General features: G+C 38.0%; 1 protein-coding gene across 2 annotated transcripts in view; it reads right to left on the bottom strand.

Moving 5' to 3' along the window:
* Positions 1–5,940: 5,940 nt before the first annotated feature.
* The window catches only part of LOC124233080 (E3 SUMO-protein ligase PIAS1), a 112,850-nt gene continuing 106,699 nt past the window's right edge, over positions 5,941–12,091 (bottom strand). The window contains exons 12-14 of one of the 2 annotated variants that reach the window (XM_046650178.1): positions 8,906–9,048; positions 7,270–7,307; positions 5,941–6,654 (exon numbers count right to left, since the gene is read on the bottom strand). In XM_046650178.1, coding sequence (XP_046506134.1) covers positions 6,361–6,654; positions 7,270–7,307; positions 8,906–9,048 — 475 coding nt within the window. In that variant the 3' untranslated portion in view covers positions 5,941–6,360. Of the gene's footprint in view, positions 6,849–7,269; positions 7,308–8,905; positions 9,049–12,091 lie in introns of both variants that reach the window. The other variant, XM_046650179.1, reaches the window with a different exon arrangement.

The following is a 12,091-nucleotide window of genomic DNA, read 5'->3' on the forward strand; positions in this document are numbered from 1 at the left end:
GTAAGTACATTGGTTGAGCCCTTTACAGCTGGAAAGAGCCTATGATTTGGAGTCGGGCCTGGGTTCCAAGTCCTGACTCTGCCATTTCCCAGCTATGTGACTGGGCAAGTCACTTCACCCCTCAAAGCCTCAGGATCCTCACTAACGTTCGAGTCCTACTTCTTACCTCATGGAGCCTGTTGAGGATGATCTTATATAATGACTTGAAAAGGCCTTTGCAAACTGTAGAGCACTGTGCAATCCTGAGTTGCCATGGTAGTGCTTCTCCTAAAAAGGGCAAGCTACCAAAAGACTATACAGTCACGTGTCGCTTAACCACAAGGATAGTTCTGAGAAATGCGTCGTTGAGCGATTCCGTCGTTGTGCAAACATCATAGAGTGCACTTACACAAACCTAAATGGTATTGTCTTCTACACACCAAGGCTATATGGTACTAATTTTATGGGACCACTGTCACATATCTGGTCCATTGTTGACTGAAATGTCATTATGCAGTGCATGACTATATTCCGTATCTGGGTGCTAGAACCATCTTCCACATTTCCAAGGTAAAGCCAGTGCCAGCTGAGAAATAGCAACAAGCAAAGAGCTAAAACACCAAAAAACAAAAAACTATGGCAACATTTCTTGCAGCACAGGGCCACTTAAATTCTCATTCCCATCTCAACACATGGTAACATAGTTCAGGATATTCATAAAGAGTATAGGGTGAAAACACTCAAAACAAGGCAGCATCAGTTAAGCAGCGGGAAGAGTGATCTGCCTTTACAGCCCACACCGAAGGAAAGCAGATGTGACACGTTGCATTCGGTGAGGCCTTGCAGAGCTTGAGAAGGCCCTTTCTGATGCTCCTGGCAGAATTTTGAACTCTCCACTGGCCTATTATCAGAGAGGCTCACGAGACTGGGTGGTCTTCTCAAGTGGGTCAAATTGCTCGTGGCTTCAAGCCATTTCCCCTGGACTAATGGAAAGTAATAAGGGATCTAACAGGCCATGGCCACGATACAGCAAGAGCCCTGGAAAACAGTAGAAGGGGTATTGGTCTTGCTGGGAGCTCTTGCAGCTCAAGTGGCTTTTTAAGTGAGTTATGTAGTCAAGAGGTGCCAGGCTGGTGCTGCCTGTGCGCTCATCAAATTTGTGGATCCATTGGCAGTGTTAGCACAGCCCTAAAAAGGGCCGGAGTCACACATCAGCATGTTGGGGAAGGGGAGGGGCAGGGCAGAACTCTAAGTAGAGATTTTCATCCTTATATGTATCAAAATTGGGCTCTCTGGGCTGTGGCTTTGTCTAATGGTGCCTTAGTGGCTAAAGCAAAAGAAAACCAAATTAAGGGGGTGGTGTGTCTTTTGGGAGGTTATACAAGACACAAATCTAAGGGCTAGGCACAGGGGAAACTGCAGGGGACAAAACAGTCAGTTTTTAGGCAACTATCTCAGGATGCCATGTGGCTTCTGATCAAACTGAGGTCCTGAGAAAGGAGAGCTCATTTTCCCAACAGTGTAATTGCCAGTGGGGGTGAGCAGGAATTCCTAGGAGCTATAGAGGAGGGTTTTGTGGGGGGCAGGCAGTAAATGGCCCTAACACCAGCTGGGTGAAGTCTTGGGGAGCCTAGGTTCACACAGGGCAGGGGCAGATAGATCCCAGTTTTGTGGGGTCTGAGGTTTCTGCAACTCGGTAGCCTTCTTTAAAAATACAAAAATAGAAATACACGATTGCTAGGGCTGCTCCCAGGACCCTGGAAGAGGCCAGAGCAAGTGAGGGGCCCTGGTCTTAAACTTCATTACGTTCATGGTAAATGGACCTGCGTCCTGCTTGGATGTTGGCACCCTGAGAACTGCTGTATTTCACTTTCAGGCAAAGCTCCCACGTCTAGCCCCACCTCTCTTTTTAACTCATCATGGACATTAGGAAGCAAGTCCTGCACAGCCAATCTGGAATACCAAGGATTAGACAGCAGACACCTGGGATTTAGATGGGACAGGAAAAGGAAGTTCTGGGCTATAATAAATGAGGCTGCTTTCCCTCAAAGGCTTTTTTTGTCTTTGTCACTGAATGGTCCCAGTATAGTTTTAAAGCAAGTTTTATTAATCTCATTTGCCTAACAGGAGTGTGAAGTATAGCTTGCCAAACACACGTAAGCGCTGTGGAGTGCTCATTAGAGCCTGGAGCGCCTCTCCACGGACTCAGTGTTTCTCATTAAGGGTGTTCGGTGGCTAGGATCCTAAGATCCGACGACGTGTTCTTATTTAAACCTCTACCCCAGGAAAGGCTTTTGCACTACCCCACGTCCAGATTTCATGCTCATTCCTGAAATTCCAATTGGTTCATCTAGCACCTAGTATTGTTTACAAAAAAGGCCACAGTGCTTAGTACTCAAATTGCAGATTATTAAAGAGATTTAAAACTAAACAGATACTGTGGTTCATTACAAAGCTGGCCGTATTTCCATAAGAAAGGGGAATGATGGCTGTGTACTCATTACTTACCTCAAAGCATGTTGCAAGACAATTAGTTACCTGTCATGCTTTGAAATCTCTGGATCAAAGGTGCTTTGGAAGCACAGAGCATTATCACTTCTCACAGGGACTGTCCCCTGGTATACCCGGCAGTATATTTTACAGAAGACAAATTAACTGAAGGCTTTTCTTTTATTACATCTAAAGAGCTCTACATAAACAGGTAACATTCAATAGGTAAACAATTTTTTTTCCAATGCATGTAATAAATATTTTCACTTGGTACTTTTATACAAACTGACATTGGCCTACTATACATTTTTAAAAGCCATTTTACTGGTTTGGCATGCGGTATGGAAATTCTAAGAGAGAAAGTTTTAAGGCAATGAATCACAGATTTAAGTTCATGGAATTTATGGTAACTTTTATATCTGTTTATATACATTTCCCCCTTTGTTAATTGAACAATTAACAGCAGCGCACTCTGGGACCCCCAGCTATTCTCCCTCCCTCTTTCTGAAATCTAAGCTTTGTGGTTTTTTAAATTAAAAAACAGAATTCGACAGGTATTGATAAAACAAAATTCTCACTAAAATAATTTCAAATGTGCTTTAAAGTCCTGAAGATCTTGAAGTGTTTTATGTATTTAAAACTGGAATTGTTTAAAAACAATGCTCTTTCCACAATTAATCATTTAAAATTGGGACATATTTTCATTCAATTTCAGATATTTGACTCAAAGGAATCTGCCAAGAAATCACATTTTTCAGAAGCTTAAGTGAATCTTTCCTAAGTCAGTAATAATTAAGAATTGTGATAATGTCTAAACTAATAGAAGTAGAAAAATTTTAATGCTCAAAACAAATTAGTCAACCAAGTGTGGCACGGTTAAGGTTCAGATCGTTTTAAAAAGATGTGTCCAATAATGCCCACAAAATAATTGAAAGCCACTTCAACCCTGCTACTCAAACAGCTATTTTATCAAGGATGTACGTGTGCGTAGCACATACATACATACACGCACATGCACATACAGTACTGTACAGAAACACAAACATATGCACATCTATTATGAAAGACCAAGGCAAGGGGGATGGTGGCAAGCTGCCTAAAGATTCTGACAATCGCTATTTGTCCACAGACAGCATGTCAATGTTGGCATGGGTGGGAGAGTGAGGGTGGGCAAAGGAAAAAAAGAGATGAAATGACTATGCTTTTTTTTTTTTTAAACTTAGAAGATAAAGATGCAGTGCATGACTCTATTAATAATTACTATAGATCATGAAAGTCTGATTGACTAATATTGGCCATGAGACCAACAGAGTGATAGCAACTACTAATGCAACATTGTGGAAGATCAACAACTGAAGGAAACAAACTCCTTAGAGTGGAATGAACTAAAATAAAAAGACAACTGAATGGTTAGCTTCTCTTGTGGAGACATGACCAAAGCCACTAGACAGACATTTCTTTCTCCCTATTACCTGTTCTTCCCTTAGGTTGGTATAATGCCGGACACTGAGGGAAACTAACCCTCTCCATTACTGGGCTGAAGAAAGTGGAGGGATGGGTTTTCAACTGGATCATTCAAAGAGTTTGTAATTCAGCATCATACACAAAGTTATTGATCAGAATTTTGAGACCACTAACGACAGAAAAAAAAAGAAACAAAACAATTCATTTTACCTTAGGTATCTGAATTAATAGAAATATCTCCTATTACAATGTGAAATAAGAGGCAACTCCCCACAATTTAAGTAATTTCTATTCCAATCTGAATTTAGACACAAATTGTACTAGTAGATATTAGCCTAAGTTAATATGGCAATGAGAGTTCTTAAAGTGTTTACTCACCACAATACCAGATTCATTTAAAAACTCAACTATTTCCTGTTTTAACTGACAAGGAATTTTTTTTATTGCAAATTGTTTAGTGACTATAACTCAGCCATGTATGTGTGGAATACACATGCGTAGGGGAAGACTATAGAACTCACTTGTCACTCACACACACTTGTCTATAAATACATATATACAACACACACATATACATATCAACACCAACTTGTTTTTCAAAATTCAAGTCAACAATTTAGTGGCAGAGAGATGCTGTAAAAACAGGTATTATTTTTAGATGCCACGCCGTCATGAGAACCATTAACTTTATCATACAACTGCAGACACAGCCATCTTGAATTCTACCTGGATTAAAGTAGGTCATTTTGTTACCACTGCAAGGTTTAACATGACCATTTGATACACAAAGGTGGTCCTTCATCAACTCTGAGAACTCTGAGAACCTTACGTTGTAACATAAAAATCCAGTCTGGAAAACTGGTGATTGTTACGCCCCTTCTTTATTTTTTCTGTTAAACCTGCTAAACCTCTGAATCAGCTAAGAAATATTTCCACAGCGTCAGGTATTACCTGAGGAACATAATACCTTCTCTGATGAGGATTTTGGAACATAAGTAGAGCCACTTTTCCTTCCCTCCACACCTCACTCATCTCCTGAAAAACAGTTTTCAGTATATTTACATGTTCCATTATTAATAAGAATAGATCAGACTACTCCATGAATTCTAAAAAAAAAAAAAAAAAAAAAAAAAAGATTTTCCTATGTCATGCTTGTCTTTAAAAGGTAAAGAAAAAATAAACAAGATAGCCAGGCTAAGAAAATAAGTACACTCAGAACCAGAGAGTAAACATGACTAAGAATCAAGACCATTTTGAATTTCAACTATTTATCAGAGAGTAGATTTCTACAGATTGACGTGTGGTGCACTGTATTTTCTGAAGCGAATTTACTTTTAGAATAATCGACTTTCTTTCTTTTTTGAGGTGATGTAACCTTACCTCTGTCAGCTGCACAAGACACCCAACAGGGCTTTCTAAGCTATTTTTACTTCCTACTTTGGTATGAAGATCTTACATGAAAACTTGTTACCCTGTGGCCAGAAAAGCAGGTGTTCACAGACTTGGTTTTAATACATAATACTGGCAATCCAAATTTAGAAGAAAGAACTAGACTAAAGTGTATTATTCACAGGTCTGCTAAGCCTACTCGTTACCCAGACAGCTTTATCCCAATCTCTAAAACATATTCTCAGGGGGTATTCAGCAAAAAAGAGCGAATATGTGATGGAGAACATGCAACTGGGATAGTCAATAAAGATGCTCATATGTGAGTTCAAGACCTTCAAAGCACTTTGAAAGAAGCAGGCAACTGATTTATGAACTGAATGCAAACTCGGGAGAAGGAACAGTATGACAGAAAGAGACACACAGACACACACACTGACATACACCCACGAGTTATGTCCTGAAAATACAGAGGGAATGCAGTGGGACAGATGAGATTTATAACTTAAGGCTGGATAAAATATGCACACACACAACAGAATCCAAGTCTGTCATTTTTAGAAAATAGAAATTAAAACTATCTCCCCCAGGCCCCTCCCCACAACAAAGAAAAGCCCACAATTTAAAACTTCAAACATGCAATTCCTTTTCTGTTATTGCAAATAAAATAATGCCATTGAAGTAAAACAAAACCAAAACCAGAGGACAAATGATGAAAAAATTCTTCAGAATCCAGAAAAAAATGAAATGAAGGTGGTTTGTGGGTACTTGTTTTTTTCTTTTTTTCTTTTCTTTCCTTTTTTTGGTTTTTTTTACAAGTGTTTTATCAGACAGGCAGTCTTAGATTTATATACAAAAGTAAAACTGAAAATATAGTTTTGTTCTCTGTACATTTCTTTTAATTTTTTCCCTAAAAAAAGGAAAAAAAACACGCTTGTGTACTTTTCTAAACAGAATAAGGTAAAACATAGCACAAAGTTCTCTTCTTTCTGCCAAGTTCATTTAATCTAGGGTGGGGATGGAGCAGCAGGGGCAAAGGAATCAGTCCAATGAGATAATGTCTGGTATGATGCCGAAGATGGAGGCTGTGTCCGTGCTGCTCCTATTTGCAACGGGGTGGCTGTGGCTCTCCCTTAGGCTGTTGGAGGATACAAGGCTGCTATTACTGCCGCTACTGCTTCCATTGGTGGTTGGCAGAGAAGTACTGCCTCCTGCACTTAACTGATCAAGAAACATCTGTGAGGAGGTATACGGAAAAAACCGAGACGAGTGTAAGAGGTCTTGATCATCTGAAACTGCTGCTGCGGCCGCGGCAAGAAGGGAGGTGTTATAATGCTGGGGAGGGACACAGAAGACAGAACAAAATGCTCATTAGACATCAATAAACTTTCTTGTCAGCAGAACAAAGTCCTAAATTTAATATATTCTGAGTATCTGGTGTTTCTCAAACAATAAAACATTTTGCAAAATCAAATGGCCTTACGTAATGATCACATAATTGATCTTGAGAGGTATTTTTGTATCTGAAACTGGGGGAAAAAAGCAAAATAAAATTTTTATTGTTTTTTGTTTTAATTTGTATTGCAAGCAATTCTTAAAATTCTATTTCCAAAGAGGCACGTGCTTCAAAGCAGCAGTAAAGAGGACAGTCCATACTCTTACTCTTCTGGAAATATTTGGCCAAGAAATTTATCAGTCAATATGACTCACTGCCCTGTTTCCTTATAAAACAATACTAGAAACCAACAAATAGATACTGTTCTTACTATATTCTCAGGCACAGCTGAAACAAAGGGATTTTATTTAAATTCTTAAAACCTTAACAATAATGGGTATGACTATAGTAATCTGAATTTCCTAAGGAAGTTTATTTTCTTTTTCTTGGCTACACATTATAACTAAATATTTTAATATACAATTAAAATAACTAATTTTTTTCATATAACATACCTGATTGTCTCCTGATAAGAAAGGAAAGAAATCTAACCCTGTGGGAGAAAAAATTATTTTAGTTTTGAAAACAAAGAAAAAACCCTCCCAAATACTTGAAAAACAAATACAAATCTTAAATGCTAATTCTAAATTCATTTAGAATTTATTTAAACATGAAGAGTTGAGCTGAAGGTTTTACATATCTCCCATCTCCAGATTACCAGGGCCGAAGTCCAAGCTTCAGCAAGGATCCACCCTCCCTCTGACTCCACTTGTGGGACTCGGGCCAGTGCTGCCCTGTGGATCTAACACTGATCCCTTAAACTGACATAACACTTTTCACCAAATGCTCTCACTGATTCCTCTTAAGTAACCTTTCACTCTACTCTAATTTACTACTCACAAGCACCCCATGAAATTTGTAATTATTTTTGGCCTCATTCTGTGGATAAGGAAGTTTGAAGTTGAAAGAAGTTAAGCAAGTTGAAGTACACATTTTCTTTTTCTTTCCCAAATTTGCTCACTTGCCACTATCTATAACAGATTCTAACTGAGAGACTCTCCAGTGGCCTTGTGGCGAAGAAGTCTGACTAGAACGATTATAACACGAGGACCTGCAAAATGCATAGCACTGTGGTTCTTGATAGTGAGACCTGGCAGTGAGCTAAGTGAGAAAAAGGGCTGCACTGTCCAATAGAATAGACACTAACCACATGACGTGGTTTCCTCAGATTAAGTAAAATAAAAAATTCAGTTCTTCAGTCACACTAGCCACATTTCAAACGCTCAATATCATATGTACCATACTGGCTGGTAGACATCACATTTCCCTCACTGCAGAAAGTTCTCTTGGATAGAGCTGAAATAAAAATCTACTAAAATCACTAAAAAATCTACTAAAAGTCACTAAAAATCTACTCAACTATCTTAGCTCCCAAGATTCCTTGGGGGGGAGTTGAGTGAAACTTCACTTTGTTTTTGTATTAAATTTTCTACTATGAGCATATATGGATTTTTGCAATAAAAAAGAAAAATGTTCTTAGATTATATGGCTAAATATACAAATTAAATTACAAAAACATATGGGAATAACTAATAATTCTTGATAATGGAAATGATTATTATGAACTCAAAATACATTGTACAAATGAGTATACTGACATTTCAGACTACTTTTAAAAAGAAGAATCAGGCTCACTGGAACAAAAATTAAAACTTTCCAATGTCTCAATTCAGCATTACCTAAAAGACAATACAACATAGTTACCCACAATGCCTGCTGCATTATAACTGGATTCAGGGAACAAAAAATAATTTTCATAAATGTAAGAATTCAAGGCAACATAGTGCAAGTCATCCAAAAACAACTAGACTACTTTGAAACTCACACTGAAAACATTTGAAACATTTGAAACTCCTATCATTGCCCTAGTTTTACCACTGGTAGTAAAACACTGGCTATTGATGAAGATACAAACAAGGAACGGGATGTGTATTTACTTATGACCACAGTACGTATCTCTCTCAGTTCCCTAGGTCCAAGCCCCTGTTTTTTCAATCTTTCAGTTCCTCCTCAGACTCACCCCGAAGAAGACTATATACATCAAAGAAATTCATAATGCTATCTGACAAGACAGAAGAACCAGTGACTCACCTTGTAAGTCATAAGGCATGGGTGTCATGTGGAAAGGATGCCTGTAGTCTTGGATGAGGGATGTGTTAATGTAGCTTGTGTCTACAGCAGGGAGGCTTGGGGTGCGGGACACTGGAGATGCTTGATGTGGAAGACTTAATATGCTAGAAAAAGGAAAGGTCTGCATAATTTTCATGAGTCAACTAAACTTTTAAGTTTGACAAACAAAGGGGTTACATCTTACAATGAGTCCTAGCTTTTGTGCTAGAATGAAAGACAAGCAGAGTAATATCTAACTTAGACTACCATAATTATTAGGAAATAATTTGTATACTTAATAGCATTTCAGAGAGGCTACAGGGAGAAATGGTTAGATACAACAGTATCCAACATTCCTAAGTCATATGCTGTCTTCGGAACATCATCATCTACACTTTCAAGAATGCAGGGGGAAGGCATGGCTGAGCCACTTCAATGGGATATGAGTGAAATGTATCTACAGCACAGGAAATTCTGAAACCTCTTAAAAATAAACACTGGAATATGGGCTATTAAAAAAGTACAGGTAGGGGCTGGCCCCGTGGCAGAGTGGTTGGGTTTGGGCGCTCTGCTGCAGGCGGCCCAGTGTTTCGTTGGTTCGAATCCTGGGCGCAGACATGGCACTGCTCGTCAAACCACGCTGAGGCAGCGTCCCACATGCCACAACTAGAAGGACCCACAACGAAGAATATACAACTATGTACTGGGGGGCTTTGGGGAGAAAAAGGAAAAAAATAGAATCTTAAAAAAAAAAAAAAGTACAGGTAAGTTCTTACAAAGAAAACGCATATAGACAAGACTGGGGAATGGAGCAAACTGAGCAGTGAGGATTTAACAGCTGGCCCCCAGACTTGTAAACTTTATGACAACAGAAGCTAGGTACTGTTTTTCTTGGTACACACGGTGCCCAGCACAGTCACACAGTCATCAGCACACTGCATAAAAGGCCTGCTGAATGAACGAAGAGAGCAAGACAAGGAGAAGCCATGCTCTAAAATGAACAGGTGGTGGAGAGTTTTTAAAGGGAGAATAGTATAACTGGAAAAGAAAAAAAAACAAAAAGAGGGATTCTGGAAGAACAGAGTGAAATGTTTTAAGTAGCTAAGTTGTTGAATCTTTTTTTCTTCATCAAAAATTGAGGAAAAAGCAAAAAGGATGGAGAAAGGAAAAAGAAAAGGAAGAACTGAAACGATTTTGAAAAGAAAAAGAAAAAATTCTAATAGTTCTGAGTGCAAACAAAGGGTCATATGCTATCCCAACCATACAAGAGGTGAATAGGCACATTAAGTTATAGAAAATAAAGAGAAAAGAAGGTATCAAGAGACTGTCTTTTGCTTTTAAAACTTCATGGAAAGTACTTGGGGTGTAGAGATGCCATTTCATTGATACAGAACATTTTGCAAGATGCCAAGGTTGGATTTCCAGGAATAGAGTTCTAGTTATGACCATCTACCACATTTTTATGAATGGGAAATGAAGCATAAAATACACTCTCATCCACCTCATAAAAACGTTTCGCTTAATGGAAACTTAATTAAACCTCTTACATCTATAAAAAGTACCAATTTCCATTAGCTGTCTCCTCTGACAACGCCTAAGGGATTACAAGAGAGAAGAAAGCAGTTGAAATCCTAGTCTTTGAAAACATCTTGGTATACCAAACAGCAAAGGAAATTTCTGGATGAATACTAAACACTCAGTGATTAAATACAGCAAAACATTTTACATTTACCAATGTTTGTCTCTTTTTAATTCCTGGCTGGCTCCTTTTCTTTCAATTTTGTGATAATATTCTGAAATGAGTTTCTACCTTTACAATGCACAACAACAAATACAATATGCTGGGTGTAGGTTTCTACTTATTGGCTAGTCATTATTGTAAAATGGCCACTAGTATTGAATATGGTGTTATCCTTCTAAAAATGTCATAAACTTTCAGGTTGCTGTTTCTATCTGAAAATAGAGAGGGAAAGGTCTGGCATTTGCAAATATTATATCTGGGTTTAATTAGTCACTGGGAAGCTCAAGGAAGCAGCTAATGCGTCTAATGTAATTTTCCAAACATAATAAACACAGCTATTTTTGGAGAAACAGCAAAGTAAATATCCAAAGAAGAAATAGTAGATTTCTAAACATTCAAAAAAGTTCAAGGAAAAATGTATAGTCAGACAGTAAAATTATTACATAGTTTACATACATATATGACTATTAATATTCTAAAGAGTAGAACTAACATATATAATGATGCATTTAATCCATAAAGTATTTGTATACCCAGAGATTTATGAAATATCTTTTAATGTTGCAGGTATGGCATTTAAAGAAATAATATAACATGTATCTGGTTATACTATGTTTTGATATTAAATATAAAATATCTTGGAATCAAAATTCTATAGAAATTTGTTCTAACTACATCAGCTTCTGGTAATTTGACTTTTCTTTTTTCTCCCACGGAGATTTATACAATAAGTTAGTGTAATAATAAGGTCAGGCTTGCTGGGCAACAGCCATCAAGGTAGGCTTTCATCAGAGGTAAAGTTCATAAAGTAGGATTTAAAGTAGAATTAGTGTTTAAATATTCACTTTGTTTAGAATAAGGATACTGCTTGTAATGTCTTTCTTTCTGTCTGTGTGTAATGCTGAGATAAGCTACTCGAGAGTGAAAATATCAACTTGTGTAGTCTGTTTGTATTATGAAGATTCCTGAAACAGTGAAAGTCCCCTAATGAGAGAGCAGCTACATTTATCATGATTGTGCTCTTTACTGTGGCAACTTTATCTTTCAAGTAACTACAAATATGTTCAAATAGAAGATCTTTTTATCTCATGAAACAGTATCTAACCTGAAAATGATTTGACTCCACGCACGGAATGCCTGCTCTTGGTCTAGTGTTAACTTCCCCTCTTGCACCTTGAAACCTGTAACCACGGCTTCTGTGGACTGCTCTCCTCGCATTCTCATTCTTTCCTCAGGCACGACTGTTTGTTGGAACGAGATTTTTCCAAGAGCCCCTATTCAGTTACCACAGGCCACATAATTCTCACGATACCTAAAAAGGGGCGCATCTATTTCTAGATTTACCTTTAGTGTGTTCCAATTGGGCCTCAGCAAAACAGGAAGTCTTTTTGCTAAGAATCCCCGATGTGTCTCTTGAGACTAACAAT

The sequence above is a fragment of the Equus quagga genome, unplaced genomic scaffold, assembly GCF_021613505.1.
Source record: "Equus quagga isolate Etosha38 unplaced genomic scaffold, UCLA_HA_Equagga_1.0 153_RagTag, whole genome shotgun sequence".
NCBI classification, from domain to species: Eukaryota; Metazoa; Chordata; class Mammalia; order Perissodactyla; family Equidae; genus Equus; species Equus quagga.